The 16,931-nt window shown below is 44.4% G+C and overlaps 1 protein-coding gene across 1 annotated transcript in view; it reads right to left on the reverse strand.

Annotated features, from left to right (window-relative positions):
• ift122 (intraflagellar transport 122 homolog (Chlamydomonas)) overlaps nucleotides 1–16,931 on the reverse strand; it is a 35,703-nt gene that overhangs the window by 16,728 nt on the left and 2,044 nt on the right. The window contains exons 5-10 of the mRNA XM_061904275.1: nucleotides 12,016–12,092; nucleotides 11,748–11,814; nucleotides 11,503–11,649; nucleotides 10,672–10,747; nucleotides 9,661–9,852; nucleotides 9,130–9,268 (exon numbers count right to left, since the gene is read on the reverse strand). Coding sequence (XP_061760259.1) covers nucleotides 9,130–9,268; nucleotides 9,661–9,852; nucleotides 10,672–10,747; nucleotides 11,503–11,649; nucleotides 11,748–11,814; nucleotides 12,016–12,092 — 698 coding nt within the window. The remainder of the gene's footprint in view (nucleotides 1–9,129; nucleotides 9,269–9,660; nucleotides 9,853–10,671; nucleotides 10,748–11,502; nucleotides 11,650–11,747; nucleotides 11,815–12,015; nucleotides 12,093–16,931) is intronic.

Genomic DNA, 16,931 nt, shown 5'->3' on the forward strand with positions numbered 1-16,931 from the left:
TATATATATATATGTATATATATATATATATATACAGTGGGGCAAAAAAGTATTTAGTCAGCCACCGATTGTGCAAGTTCTCCCACTTAAAATGATGACAGAGGTCTGTAATTTTCATCACAGGTACACTTCAACTGTGAGAGACAGAATTTGAAAAAAAAATCCAGCAATTCACATTGTAGGAATTTTAAAGAATCTATTTGTAAATTATGGTAGAAAATAAGTATTTGGTCAACCATTTAAAGCTCTCACTGATGGAAGGAGGTTTTGGCTCACGATACGTGGCCCCATTCATTCTTTCCTTAACACGGATTAATGGCCCTGTCCCCTCATCATAAAAACAGCCCCAAAGCATGATGTTTCCACCCCCATGCTTCACAGTAGGTATGGTGTTCTTGGGATGCAACTCAGTATTCTTCTTCCTCCAAACACAACGAGTTAAATTTATACCAAAAACTTCTATTTTGGTTTCATCTGACCACATGACATTCTCCCAATCCTCTGCTGTATCATCCATGTGCTCTCTGGCAAACTTCAGACGGGAATGGACATGCACTGGCTTAAGCAGGGGGACACGTCTGGCACTGCAGGATTTGATTCCCTGTCGGCGTAGTGTGTTGCTGATGGTAACCTTTGTTACTTTGGTCTCAACTCTCTGCAGGTCATTCACCAGGTCCCCCCGTGTGGTTCTGGTATTTTTGCTCACCGTTCTCATGATCATTTTGACCACACGGGATGAGATCTTGCGTGGAGCCCCAGATCGAGGGAGATTATCAGTGGTCTTGTATGTCTTCCATTTTCTGATAATTGCTCCCACAGTTGATTTTTTCACACCAAGCTGCTTGCCTATTGTAGATTCACTCTTCCCAGTCTGGTGCAGGTCTACAATTATTTTAATAGTGTCCTTCGACAGCTCTTTGCTCTTGGCCATAGTGGAGTTTGGAGTCTGACTGTTTAAGGCTGTGGACAGGTGTCTTTTATACAGATAACGAGTTCAAACAGGTTCCATTAATACAGGTAACGAGTGGAGGACAGATGAGCTTCTTAAAGACGAAGTTACAGGTCTGTGAGAGCCAGAGATCTTCTTTGTGTAAAGTGACCAAATACTTATTTTCCACCATAATTTACAAATACATTCTTTAAAATTCCTACAATGTGAATTCCTGGATTTTTTTTTCACATTCTGTCTCTCACAGTTGAAGTGTATCTATGATGAAAATTACAGACCTTTTTTAAGTGGGAGAACTTGCACAATTGGTGGCTGACTAAATACTTTTTGCCCCACTGTATATATATATATCTATATCTATATCTATATCTATATATATATATATATATATATATATATATATATATATATATATATATATATATATATATATATATATAGATATATATATATATATATATATAGATATATATATATATATATATAGATATATAGATATATATATATATAGATATATATATATATGTGTGTGTGTGTGTGTGTACCGTAATTTTTCGGACTATAAGTCGCAGTTTTTTTTATACTTTGGCCGGGGTTGCGACATATACTCCGGAGCGACTTATGTGTGAAATTATTCACACATTACCGTAAAATATCAAATAATATTATGTATCTCATTCGCGGAAGAGACGAAGAAAATTATCAGCAATCGTCACACACACGTCAGCAGTCGTCACATACACGTCAACCAATAAGAATTCGGCCGGGGAGGGTCATGGCAGAAGTGCATTGTGGGTCATGGAATGCTAACTGCTATATGCTATATGCTACTGCCGTTGCTATTAAAATGGGTAATTTCATCATCGGCGGTAACTTATAAAAACTGAGAAGGGCTAAACAACAATTGGACCGAAAAAGAAATCATGTCCTGCAGATTACAAGCTGGACGTAGTGAAATATGCAGCAGAAAACGGCAAGAGGAAACGGCGCATACCTTTAGAATTGGCAGAGTTGTTTATAAGCGACATCGAGGAAGAACATTTCATCAGATTTATCGATTAGGAGTGACAGATTGTTTGGTAAACGTATAGCATGTTCTATATGCTATAGTTATTTGAATGACTCTTACCATAATATGTTACGTTAACATACAAGGCACGTTCTCAGTTGGTTATTTAGGGTCCGCCCTGCTTATGGCAAAGGACTCCACAGTCATATAACGTACACTTATTCAGCCTGTTGTTCACAATTCTTTATTTATTTTAAATTGCCTTTCAAATGTCTATTCTTGGTGTTGGATTTTATCAAATAAATTTCCCCCAAAAATGCGACTTATACTCCAGTGTGACGTATATATGTTTTTTTCCTTCTTTATTATGCATTTTTGGCCGGTGCGACGTATACTCCGGAGCGACTTATAACCCGAAAAATATGGTATATATATATATATATATATATATATATATATATATATATATATATATATACATATATATATATATTAGGGCTGCGAATCTTTGGGTGTCCCACGATTCGATTCAATATCGATTCTTGGGGTCACGATTTGATTCAAAATTGATTTTTTTTTAATTCAACACGATTCTCGATTCAAAAACTATTTTTTCCCCAATTTAAAAGGATTATCTATTCATTCAATACATAGGATTTCAGCAGGATCCACCCCAGTCTGCTGACCTGCAAGCAGAGTAGTAGATTTTTGTAAAAAGCTTTTATAACTGTAAAGGACAATGTTTTATCAACTGATTGCAATAATGTAAATTTGTTTTAACTATTAAACGAACCAAGAATATGACTCATTCTATCTTTGTGAAAATATTGGACACAGTGTGTTGTCCAGCTTAAGAGATGCGATGCAAGTGTATTGTTCTTTTTTTTATATATATATAAATGTCTAATGATAATGTCAATAAGGGATTTTTAATCACTGCTATAGTGAAATTATAACTCATTTTTGTTTCACTACTTTTGGTTTGTTCTGTGTCGTGTTTGTGTCTTTTCTCAATTGCTGTTTATTGCAGTTCTGAGTGTTGCTGGGTCAGGTTTTGTTTTGGTATTAGATTGCATTTTTATGGTATTGCAGTGTATTGTTTTGTTAGATTTAAAAAAATGATTTTTTTTTTTGCTTATGCACCAAACAGCAGTTCAGAGTACCCACCCTTTTTGGGAACGCTCGAGGGAGTACTGGAAAGTGCTCCCCCGGGTGATTCCCTTGTCCTACTGGGAGACTTCAACGCTCACGTTGGCAACGACAGTGAAACCAGGAGAGGCGTGATTGGGAAGAATGGCCGCCCGGATCTGAACCCGAGTGGTGTTTTGTTATTGGACTTTTGTGCTCGTCACAGTTTGTCCATAACAAACACCATGTTCAAACATAAGGGTGTCCATATGTGCACTTGGCACCAGGACACCCTAGGCCGCAGTTCCATGATCGACTTTGTAGTTGTGTCATCGGATTTGCGGCCTCATGTTATGGACACTCGGGTGAAGAGAGGGGCGGAGCTTTCTACCGATCACCACCTGGTGGTGAGTTGGCTGCGATGGTGGGGGAGGATGCCGGACAGACCTGGGAGGCCCAAACGCATTGTGAGGGTCTGCTGGGAACGTCTGGCAGAGTCTCCTGTCAGACAAAGTTTCAATTCCCACCTCCGGAAGAACTTTGAACATGTCACGAGGGAGGTGCTGGACATTGAGTCCGAGTGGACCATGTTCCGCACCTCTATTGTCGAGGCGGCAGATCGGAGCTGTGGCCGCAAGGTAGTTGGTGCCTGTCGGGGCGGCAATCCTAAAACCCCTTGGTGGACACCAGCGGTGAGGGATGCCGTCAAGCTGAAGAAGGAGTCCTATCGGGTCCTTTTGGCTCATAGGACTCCGGAGGCAGTGGACAGGTACCGACAGGCCAAGCGGTGTGCAGCTTCAGCGGTCGCGGAGGCAAAAACTCGGACATGGGAAGAGTTCGGGGAAGCTATGGAAAACGACTTCCGGACGGCTTCGAAGCGATTCTGGACCACCGTCCGCCGCCTCAGGAAGGGGAAGCAGTGCACTATCAACACCGTGTATGGTGCGGATGGTGTTCTGCTGACCTCGACTGCGGATGTTGTGGACAGGTGGAAGGAATACTTCGAAGACCTCCTCAATCCCACCAACACGTCTTCCTATGAGGAAGCAGTGCCTGGGGAATCTGTGGTGGACTCTCCTATTTCTGGGGCTGAGGTCGCTGAGGTAGTTAAAAAGCTCCTCGGTGGCAAAGTCCCAGGGGTGGACGAGATCCGCCCGGAGTTCCTTAAGGCTCTGGATACTGTGGGGCTGTCTTGGTTGACAAGACTTTGCAGCATCGCGTGGACATCGGGGGCGGTACCTCTGGATTGGCAGACCGGGGTGGTGGTTCCTCTCTTTAAGAAGGGGGACCGGAGGGTGTGTTCCAACTATCGTGGGATCACACTCCTCAGCCTTCCCGGTAAGGTTTATTCAGGTGTACTGGAGAGGAGGCTACGTCGGATAGTCGAACCTCGGATTCAGGAGGAACAGTGTGGTTTTCGTCCTGGTCGTGGAACTGTGGACCAGCTCTATACTCTCGGCAGGGTTCTTGAGGGTGCATGGGAGTTTCCCCAACCAGTCTACATGTGCTTTGTGGACTTGGAGAAGGCATTCGACCGTGTCCCTCGGGAAGTCCTGTGGGGAGTGCTCAGAGAGTATGGGGTATCGGACTGTCTTATTGTGGCGGTCCGTTCCCTGTACGATCAGTGCCAGAGCTTGGTCCGCATTGCCGGCAGTAAGTCGAACACATTTCCAGTGAGGGTTGGACTCCGCCAAGGCTGTCCTTTGTCACCGATTCTGTTCATAACTTTTATGGACAGAATTTCTAGGCGCAGTCAAGGCGTTGAGGGGTTCCGGTTTGGTAACCGCAGGATTAGGTCTCTGCTTTTTGCAGATGATGTGGTCCTGATGGCTTCATCTGACCGGGATCTTCAGCTCTCGCTGGATCGGTTCGCAGCCGAGTGTGAAGCGACCGGAATGAGAATCAGCACCTCCAAGTCCGAGTCCATGGTTCTCGCCCGGAAAAGGGTGGAGTGCCATCTCCGGGTTGGGGAGGAGACCCTGCCCCAAGTGGAGGAGTTCAAGTACCTAGGAGTCTTGTTCACGAGTGAGGGAAGAGTGGATCGTGAGATCAACAGGCGGATCGGTGCGGCGTCTTCAGTAATGCGGACGTTGTACCGGTCCGTTGTGGTGAAGAAGGAGCTGAGCCGGAAGGCAAAGCTCTCAATTTACCGGTCGATCTACGTTCCCATCCTCACCTATGGTCATGAGCTTTGGGTCATGACCGAAAGGATAAGATCACGGGTACAAGCGGCCGAAATGAGTTTCCTCCGCCGTGTGGCGGGTCTCTCCCTTAGAGATAGGGTGAGAAGCTCTGCCATCCGGGAGGAACTCAAAGTAAAGCCGCTGCTCCTTCACATCGAGAGGAGCCAGATGAGGTGGTTCGGGCATCTGGTCAGGATGCCACCCGAACGCCTCCCTAGGGAGGTGTTTAGGGCACGTTCAACCGGTAGGAGGCCACGGGGAAGACCCAGGACACGTTGGGAAGACTATGTCTCCCGGCTGGCCTGGGAACGCCTCGGGATCCCCCGGGAAGAGCTAGACGAAGTGGCTGGGGAGAGGGAAGTCTGGGTTTCCCTGCTTAGGCTGTTGCCCCCGCGACCCGACCTCGGATAAGCGGAAGATGATGGATGGATGGATGGATGGATGGATTTTTTTTTTTTAATGAGAATCGATTCTGAATCGCACAACGTGAGAATCGCGATTCAAATTCGAATTGATTTTTCCCCACACGTCTAATATATCATATATAATATATATATATATATATATATATATATATATATATATATATATCATATATATATTAGGGGTGTGGGGAAAAATCGATTCGAATACGAGTCGAATACATTGTGCGATTCAGAATCGATTCTCATTTTTTTAAAAATCGATTTTTTTTATTTTATTTTATTTTTATTGTTTTTATTATTATTTTTTTATCAATCCAACAAACCACTACACAGCAATACCATAAAAATGCAATTCAATTCCAAAACCAAACCTGACCCAGCAACACTCAGAACTGCAATAAACAGAGCAATTAAGAGACACAAACACGACACAGAAAAAAAAAATGAAACAAAAATTAATATTATCAACAACAGTATCAATATTAGTTATAATTTCAGCATAGCAGTGATTAAAAATCCCTCACTTACATTATCATTAGACATTTATAAAAAAAAAAGAAAAAGAACCATAGTGTCACAGTGGCTTACACTTGCATCACATCTCATAAGCTTGACAACACACTGTGTCCAATATTTTCACAAAGTTAAAATAAGTCATATTTTTGGTTCGTTTAATAGTTCAAACAAATTTACATTGTTGCAATCAGTTGATAAAACATTGTCCTTTACAATTATAGAAGCTTTTTTTTTTTTGATCAACTACTCTGCATGCATGTCAGCAGACTGGGGTAGATCCTGCTGAAATCCTATGTATTGAATGGATATAAAATAATTTTGAATCGGAAAAATATAGTTTTTGAATCGAGAATCGAATTTAAAAAAATCGATATATTATCGAATCGTGACCCCAAGAATCGAATTGTGGGACACCCAAAGATTCACAGCCCTAATATATATATTTACATATACATGTATATTTACCGTACATATATATATATATATATATATATATACCTACATACATATATATACACACACACATTTCATTTATGTATATCTACATACACACACATACGTGTACATTTATATATACATACATACAGTACATATATATACACACACACACACACATATATATATATATATATATACATATATATACATGGGCTTCACGGAGGGGTTAGTGCGTCTGCCTCACAATACGAAGTTCCTGCAGTCCTGAGTTCAAGTCCAGGCTCGGGATCTTTCTGTGTGGAGTTTGCATGTTCTCCCCGTGAATGCGTGGGTTCCCTCCGGGTACTCCGGCTTCCTCCCACTTCCAAACACATGCACCTGGGGATAGGTTGATTGGCCACACTAAATTGGCCCTAGTGTGTGAATGTGAGTGTGAATGTTGTCTGTCTATCTGTGTTGGCCCTGTGATGAGGTGGCGACTTGTCCAGGGTGTACCCTGCCTTCTGCCCGATTGTAGCTGAGATAGGCGCCAGCGCCCCCCGCGACCCCGAAAGGGAATAAGCGGTAGAAAATGGATGGATGGATGGATATAAATACATATATATACATATATATATATATATGTATATGTATATATATATATATATATATATATATATATATATATATATATATATATATATATATATATATATATATATATATATATATATATGTATATATATATATACATATATATATATATATATATACACAAACCCCGTTTCCATATGAGTTGGGAAATTGTGTTAGATTTAAATATAAACAGAATACAATGATTTGCAAATCTTTTTCAACCCATATTCAATTGAATGCACTGCAAAGACAAGATATTTAATGTTCAAACTCATAAACTTTATTTTTTTTGCAAATAATAATTAACTTAGAATTTCATGGCAGCAACACGTGCCAAAGTAGTTGGGAAAGGGCATGTTCACCACTGTGTTACATCACCTTTTCTTTTAACAACACTCAATAAACGTTTGGGAACTGAGGAAACTAATTGTTGAAGCATTTGAAAGTGGAATCCTTTCCCATTGTTGTTTTATTTGGAGCTTCAGTCGATCAACAATCCGGGGTCTCCGCTGTCATATTTTACGCTTCATAATGCGTCACACATTTTTGATGGGAGGCAAGTCTGGACTGCAGGCGGGCCAGGAAAGTACCTGCACTCTTTTTTTTACTAAGCCAGGCTGTTGTAACGTTGCTTGGATGACAACAAGTTGCTCCAAAACCTGTATGGACCATTCAGCATTAATGGTGCCTTCACAGATGTGTAAGTTACCCATGCCTTGGGCACTAATACACCCCCATACCATCACAGATGCTGGCTTTTGAACTTTGCGCCTATAACAATCCAAATGGTTATTTTCCTCTTTGTTCTGGAGGACACCACTTCCTCTGTTTCCAAATATAATTTGAAATGTGGACTCGTCAGACCACAGAACACCTTTCCACTTTGCATCAGTCCATTTTAGGTGAGCTCAGGCACAGCCAAGCCGACGGCCTTTCAGGATATTGGTGATAAATGGTTTTGGCTTTGCATAGTACAGTTTTAACTTGCACTTACAGATGTAGCGACCAACTGTAGTTACGGACAGTGGTTTTATGAAGTGTTCCTGAGCCCATGTGGTGATATATTTTACACACTGATGTCGGTTTTTGATGCAGTACCGCCTGAGGGGTCAAAAGTCCATAACATCATCGCTGACGTGCAGTGATTTCTCCAGATTCTCTGAACTTTTTGATGATTTTACGTACCGCAGATAGTAAAAACCCAAAATTCCTTGCAATAACTCGTTGAGAAATGTTGTTCTAAAATAGTTTGACAATTTGCTCACAAAGTATTGACCCTCACCCCATCCTTGTTTGTGAATTACTTAGCATTTCATGGAAGCTGCTTTTATACCCAATCATGGCACCCAACTGTTCGCAATTAGCCTGCACACCTGTGGGATGTTCCATATAAGTGTTTGATGAACATTCCTCAACTTTATCAGTATTTATTGCTACCTTTCCCAACTTCTTTGTCACGTGTTGCTGGCATCAAATTCTAAAGTTATTATTTGCAAAAAAAAAAAAACGTTTATCAGTTTGAACATCAAATATGTTGTCTTTGTAGCATATTCAACTGAATATGGGTTGAAAAGGATTTGCAAATCATTGTATTCCGTTTATATTTACATCTAACACAATTTCCCAACTCATATGGAAACGGGGTTTGTATAATATACACACACACACACACACACATATATATAATATATATACACACACACATACATACACACGTACACACCTGTATATATGTGTTTGCGTGTGCATGTGCGTGTGTATTGTTACTTTACATGCAAACTGCTAAGTCAAAAGGTTTTGACACACCTGCTCTTACACTAAACTATTCCATTTTTAATCATTATTGGCTGCCAAGAAAAAGCACACCTTTTGCTTCAGTGATGAGGTGCTGGACAATGACATCAGTCATGTTGTCTCGGTAGGCATAGCGGTCCTTGTAGAGGCCGTGAACTGTACTGAAGTTAAGTTGGTAGCAGGCGATTGTCCCATCTTGGCAGCCCATCACCTATAGAAGAGAAAACAATGTAGCAGTGCATCTTATTAACACCTCTAAGAAAAGACTGTGAAAGTGGGAAAATGTTCCTGTGGTTGGAATATCCACATAGAAGAACTGAAACCTTTCAGCTACTAATTTTCTCTTGCATGCCACAACATTACCAGCTAAATAAAGTGGAAGAAAAGCTGTAAAGGTGTTAGTGTAAAATAAAATGACTTCTGTATGAGTGTAGTTAAAGAGGTGCTGTTGTGTAAGATCAAAAAATTGTTGTCCCTCTTTTATCACGCTTTTGAGCCTGCCTCATCTCGCATTCTCAAATACGCCTTTTATTATCTATAGTACACATTTAAAGGCAGAGAGTTTGGTATATGTACATTTAGACTCACAAGCTGCTAACTCACCACAAAGTTGGAGTCAGGCTTGACCCGGCACGTGCACACCCTGGAACTCTGCTCTCCAATGACGCCCAGTCGCACACCATCTTTTGTGTAGAGAGAAGCCTGTTTGTCAGCGCCGCCCATGACAATGTACTCGCCTTTTGAGAAGTAACTAACGCAACATGGATCATAACTGAGAGTCCTGTCCTTTCCAATCTGTAAGGGACAACAAGAGGCAAGGATCAGATTCGGAAAATGCATCCTTACTATTTATTGCACAGGCCTCAAGCCAACATTTCCCACTGTCTGCGCCGGCAGCATTCAAACTCAACACCACATACACATACAGCCATACTTTTAGGAGTTGGCTAAAAAAATTAAGGACAAAAAAGTGAGGCTTGTGTTCAAATTCAAAGTGCACATTGTATTATATACACCTCCCTACTCATTTGTTTCTTCTCTCTGTGTAAAAAGCAGCCTGACGACCCACATATGATTCTCATTCATTGCACACAATTCCTTACTTTGTAATCAAAACTGAATGTTCAGTGAAAAAAAGTAGGTCAATGACAGTATATATATGACTGTGGCATAAAGGTAGAATAATGAACACTGAATATTTGTGCACAATTATGGCGCTGCCCATAGGAGGTTTAAAAGGAAGGAGTCATTAAATCATAGCAGGAATAGGACCAATACAATGGAGTTGCTGTTATACCAAAAATAAAACCCAGACCATTACGTTTTTAAGAGCCTATTCAGATCTTAAGCAGTTGTGTATTTTGGACAAAATTATACTAATTGATATCAATTCTGTATAAAGAAATACTAGCCCATTCAGGACTAAAATGCCTTTAAACCCAATCCCTCTATATTCAAATGAAAATTAATGACACCCCATCATTTTAGTCAAGGTGCCATGTTTTCAATTTGTTCACACACACACACACTCAAGACTGTTGACACACTATTGACTGAGCACAAACAATACAGCACTGTATCAGTATGCAGATGACAGTTACTTGGGATGGTTACCTGCTTTCCACTGAGTTGATAGAAGGAAAGCTTCTGACCCCAGTCTGCCACTGCCAAAATGTCATGTTGCTCATCCCTTTAAAATAATACAACAGAAATGTGTTAGGATTTAAAATTCTAGAATTAATGTACTTTCACTCACTGAGAGAATGTCAGTTATCTAAATATTGAACGTCAAAAGAATGTATTGTAACTGTTTATATACAGCCATCTACTGAAACATCTAATCTACTAAACACATTTGCTGGAAAATAATTATCTAACCAGAAGTGTCTATGAAATATTTGTGCAACCACTTAGATGTTCTGTGAATCTAATATAAACAACAATATCTAAAGTATATAAACGACAACTGTCACATATTATCACTGGTATCTTAATGTTACCTTCTTTTTATAAAGGCTATGCAGCTCGTTGGTCGCAAATAAATGTGCAGTCTGTTCTATGGTTACTTGCTGCCCCCTACTGGCCCCGTATAAAACCGCCACATCAATTAACCTTAACATTTACTTTTGCGATCACGTTCAGGCATTAAATGTGAAGGGATGTCTTAAAGTGTGAATGTACAGCCATCCATACATTTTCTTTAGTGTTTTGGTTGAGATGGAGGATGTTCCATTTAACCTCGGGCAAGAGGCGGCGTACACTTAAGAATTGTCACCAGCCAATCATAAGACACATAAAGACGAACAACCATGCATATTTACACCTATGGACAATTCAAAGTGCATGCATGTGTTTGGGATGTGGAAAGAAATTAGAATACAATGAGACTGTGATATGGGTGTGAATATACATTTTCATCAAACCCAATTAGTAGGTGATACTAACTTGGAGGGGTTCCAAGCGATGGACCAGATTGGGCTGGAGGAATTTCCTGAACGATCTATCTTGACTTTCTCCTCGCCGTTCTTGTTCCGAATGCTCACCACTCCATTCATCATACCAAGAGCAAGGTACTGCCCATCGTTTGTCCACCTGTTTTTGTTGTTGTTTTTTTACATGAAAATAGTGTAGCCCTTTTAATATAAATGTGTTTCATATAGTAATAAAAAACTGAAGGAGAGTTGACTCACCCGCAACATGTTATTTTGCTGCTCACTTTGTGTTTGTTTACAGACTTTTGCTCTGGCGACCACAAACCTACAACAGATCACTCAGATCTAATTATGTCATTAAAAGTCTCAGTCCATATGTTAACTCAAGAGGTCCTATATTTCGATAACAACAACTGAAAATACTGTCAATATATACAATTTAAACAAAATGTTTAGAAAAAAAATAAAAACATGGCATGTGTGTCCGAAAAGGACCAGAAAGAAGCAAAAGCTAAGAGGTACTTACCAAAGTCACCAGATGAACAAGATGCAAGTTGGTGAGTGACTGGGTTGTAGGCAACACACTGGATAGAGTCATAGTGTCTACACATGACAAAGCATTGAATAAACACACCAATTGATACATTGAAAAACATATATAACAGCATAAGTGTTAAACTGCAACTATAGTGTAAAGCAGTGGTTCTCAAATGGGGTACGCGTACCCCTGGGGGTACTTGAAGGAATGCCAAGGGGTACGTGAGATTTTTTAGAAATATTCTAAAAATAGCAACAATTCAAAAATCCCTTATAAATATATTTATTGAATAATACGCCAACAAAATATGAATGTAAGTTCACTTACTCAGTGGCCTAGTGGTTAGAGTGTCCGCCCTGAGATCGGTAGGGCGTGAGTTCAAATCTCGGCCGAGTCATACCAAAGACTATAAAAATGGGACCCATTACATTCCTGCTTGGCACTCAGCATTAAGAGTTGGAAATGGGGCTTAAATCACCATAAATGATTCCCTGGCGCGAGACCACTACTGCCCACTGCTCCCCTCACCTCCCAGGGGGTGATCAAGGGTGATGGGTCAAATGCAGAGAATAATTTCTAGTATGTGTGTGACAATCATTGGTACTTTAACTTATAAACTGTGAAAAGAAATGCAACAATTCAGTATTCAGTTTTGACAGCTAGATTTTTTTGTGGACATGTTCCATAAATCCATCCATCCATCCATCCATCCATCCATCCATCCATCTTCTTCCGCTTATCCGAGGTCGGGTCGTGGGGGCAACAACCTAAGCAGGGAAACCCAGACTTCCCTTTCCCCAGCCACTTCGTCTAGCTCTTCCCGGGGGATCCCGAGGCGTTCCCAGGCCAGCCGGGAGACATAGTCTTCCCAACGTGTCCTGGGTCTTCCCCGTGGCCTCCTACCGGTTGGACGTGCCCTAAACACCTCCCTAGGGAGGCGTTCGGGTGGCATCCTGACCAGATGCCCGAACCACCTCATCTGGCTCCTCTCAATGTGAAGGAGCAGCGGCTTTATTTTGAGTTCCTCCCGGATGGCAGAGCTTCTCACCCTATCTCTAAGGGAGAGCCCCGCCACACGGCGGAGGAAACTCATTTCGGCCGCTTGTACCCGTGATCTTATCCTTTCGGTCATGACCCAAAGCTCATGACCATAGGTGAGGATGGGAACGTAGATCGACCGGTAAATTGAGAGCTTTGCCTTCCGGCTCAGCTCCTTCTTCACCACAACGGATCGGTACAACTCCTCTCTGAGCTACAACTCCTCTCTGAGCTGCTATCTTACCGTGGTAGAGGAGTTTGCGTGTCCCAATGATCCTAGGAGCTATGTTGTCTGGGGGCTTTCATGCCCCCTGGTAGGATCTCCCAAGACAAACAGGTCCTAGGTGAGTGATCAGACAAAGAGCAGCTCAAAGACTTCTATGGAATTACAACAAAATGAACCCAGATTTCCCTCGCCCGGACGTGGGTCACCGGGGCCCCGCTCTGGAGCCAGGCCCGGAGTTGGGGCACGATGGCGAGCGCCTGGTGGTCGGGCCTGTCCCCATGGGGCCCGGCCGGGCACAGCCCGAAGAGGCAACATGGGTCATCCCTCCAATGGGCTCACCACTCATAGGAGGGGCCATAGAGGTCGGGTGCATTGTGAGCTGGGCGGCAGCCGAAGGCAGGGCACTTGGCGGTCCGATCCTCGACTACAGAAGCTAGCTCTTGGGACGTGGAACGTCACCTCACTGGGGGGAAGGAGCCTGAGCTAGTGCGCGAGGTAGAGAAGTTCCGGCTGGATATAGTCGGACTCACCTCGACGCACAGCAAGGGCTCTGGAACCAGTTCTCTCGAGAGGAACTGGACCCTCTTCCACTCTGGCGTTGCCGGCAGTGAGAGGCGACGGGCTGGGGTGGCAATTCTCGTTGCCCCCCAGCTCAAAGCCTGCACGTTTGAGTTCAACCCAGTGGACGAGAGGGTAGCTTCCCTTCGCCTTCGGGTGGGGGGACGGGTCCTGACTGTTGTTAGTGCTTACGCACCAAACAGCAGTTCAGAATACCCACCCTTTTTGGGTACACTCGAGGGAGTACTGGAAAGTGCTCCTCCGGGTGATTCCCTTGTCCTACTGGGAGACTTCAACGCTCATGTTGGCAACGACAGTGAAACCTGGAGAGGCGTGATTGGGAAGAATGGTCGCCCGGATCTAAACCCGAGTGGTGTTTTGTTATTGGACTTTTGTGCTCGTCACGGATTGTCCATAACAAACACCATGTTCAAACATAAGGGTGTCCATATGTGCACTTGGCACCAGGACACCCTAGGCCGCAGTTCCATGATCGACTTTGTAGTTGTGTCATCGGATTTGCGGCCTTATGTTTTGGACACTCGGGTGAAGAGAGGGGCGGAGCTTTCTACCGATCACCACCTGGTGGTGAGTTGGCTGCGATGGTGGGGGAGGATGCCGGACAGACCTGGCAGGCCCAAGCGCATTGTGAGGGTCTGCTGGGAACGTCTGGCAGAGTCTCCTGTCAGAGAGAGTTTCAATTCACACCTCCGGGAGAACTTTGAACATGTCACGAGGGAGGTGCGGGACATTGAGTCCGAGTGGACCATGTTTCGAACCTCTATTGTCGAGGCGGCTGATTGGAGCTGTGGCCGCAAGGTTGTTGGTGCCTGTCGTGGCGGTAATCCCAGAACCCGTTGGTGGACACCAGCGGTGAGGGATGCAGTCAAGCTGAAGGAGTCCTATCCGGTTCTTTTGGCTCATAGGACTCCGGAGGCAGTGGACGGGTACCGACGGGCCAAGCGGTGTGCAGCTTTAGCGGTCGCGGAGGCAAAAACTCGGACATGGGAAGAGTTCGGGGAAGCCATGGAAAACGACTTCCGGACGGCTTCGAAGCGATTCTGGACCACCATACGGCGCCTCAGGAAGGGGAAGCAGTGCACTATCAACACCGTGTATGGTGTGGATGGTGTTCTGCTGACTTCGACTGCGGATGTTGTGGATCGGTGGAGGGAATACTTCGAAGACCTCCTCAATCCCACCAACACGTCTTTCTTTGAGGAAGCGGTGCCTGGGGAACCCGTAGTGGACTCTCCTATTTCTGGGGCTGAGGTCGCTGAGGTAGTTAAAAAGCTCCTCGGCGGCAAGGCCCCGGGGGTGGATGAGATCCGCCCGGAGTTCCTCAAGGCTCTGGATGCTGTGGGGCTGTCTTGGTTGACAAGACTCTGCAGCATCGCGTGGACATCGGGGGCGGTACCTCTGGATTGGCAGACCGGGGTGGTGGTCCCTCTCTTTAAGAAGGGGGACCGGAGGGTGTGTTCCAACTATCGTGGGATCACACTCCTCAGCCTTCCCGGTAAGGTTTATTCAGGTGTACTGGAGAGGAGGCTTCGCCGGATAGTCGAACCTCGGATTCAGGAGGAACAGTGTGGTTTTCGTCCTGGTCGTGGAACTGTGGACCAGCTCTATACTCTCGGCAGGGTTCTTGAGGGTGCATGGGAGTTTGCCCAACCAGTCTACATGTGCTTTGTAGACTTGGAGAAGGCATTCGACCGTGTCCCTCGGGAAGTCCTGTGGGGAGTGCTCAGAGAGTATGGGGTATCGGAATGTCTTATTGTGGCAGTCCGCTCCCTGTATGATCAGTGTCAGAGCTTGGTCCGCATTGCTGGCAGTAAGTCGGACACGTTTCCAGTGAGGGTTGGACTCCGCCAAGGCTGTCCTTTGTCACCGATTCTGTTCATAACTTTTATGGACAGAATTTCTAGGCGCAGCCAAGGCGTTGAGGGGTTCCGGTTTGGTGGCCACGGGATTAGGTCTCTGCTTTTTGCAGATGATGTAGTCCTGATGGCTTCATCTGGCCGGGATCTTCAGCTCTCACTGGATCGGTTCGCAGCCGAGTGTGAAGCGACCGGAATGAGAATCAGCACCTCCAAGTCCGAGTCCATGGTTCTCGCCCGGAAAAGGGTGGAATGCCATCTCCGGGCTGGGGAGGAGACCCTGCCCCAAGTGGAGGAGTTCAAGTACCTAGGAGTCTTGTTCACGAGTGGGGGAAGAGAGGATCGTGAGATCGACAGGCGGATCGGTGCGGCGTCTTCAGTAATGCGGACGTTGTATCGATCCGTTGTGGTGAAGAAGGAGCTGAGCCGGAAGGCAAAGCTCTCAATTTACCGGTCGATCTACGTTCCCATCCTCACCTATGGTCATGAGCTTTGGGTCATGACCGAAAGGATAAGATCACGGGTACAAGCGGCCAAAATGCGTTTCCTCCGCCGGGTGGCGGGGCTCTCCCTTAGAGATAGGGTGAGAAGCTCTGCCATCCGGGAGGAGCTCAACGTAAAGCCGCTGCTCCTCCACATCGAGAGGAGCCAGATGAAGTGGTTCGGGCATCTGGTCAGGATGCCACCCGAACGCCTCCCTAGGGATGTGTTTAGGGCACGTCCAGCTGGTAGGAGGCCACGGGGAAGACCCAGGACACGTTGGGAAGACTATGTCTCCCGGCTGGCCTGGGAACGCCTCGGGATCCCCCGGGAAGAGCTAGACGAAGTGGCTGGAGATAGGGAAGTCTGGGCTTCCTTGCTTAGGCTGCTGCCCCCGCGACCCGACCTCGGATAAGCGGAAGATGATGGATGGATGGATGGATGGATCGGTACAACGTCCGCATTACTGAAGACGCCGCACCGATCCGCCTGTTGATCTCACGATCCACTCTTCCCTCACTCGTGAACAAGATTCCTAGGTACTTGAACTCATCCACTTGGGGCAGTGTCTCCTCCCCAACCCGGAGATGGCATTCCACCCTTTTCCGGGCGAGAACCATGGACTCGGACTTGTTCCATGAATATTGATATTAAAAATTTAGTTTTTGTGAAGAAATGTTTAGAATTAAGTTCATGAATCCAGATGGATCTCTATTACAATCCCC

The sequence above is a fragment of the Nerophis ophidion genome, linkage group LG06 (genome assembly GCF_033978795.1).
Source record: "Nerophis ophidion isolate RoL-2023_Sa linkage group LG06, RoL_Noph_v1.0, whole genome shotgun sequence".
Lineage (NCBI taxonomy): Eukaryota > Metazoa > Chordata > Actinopteri > Syngnathiformes > Syngnathidae > Nerophis > Nerophis ophidion.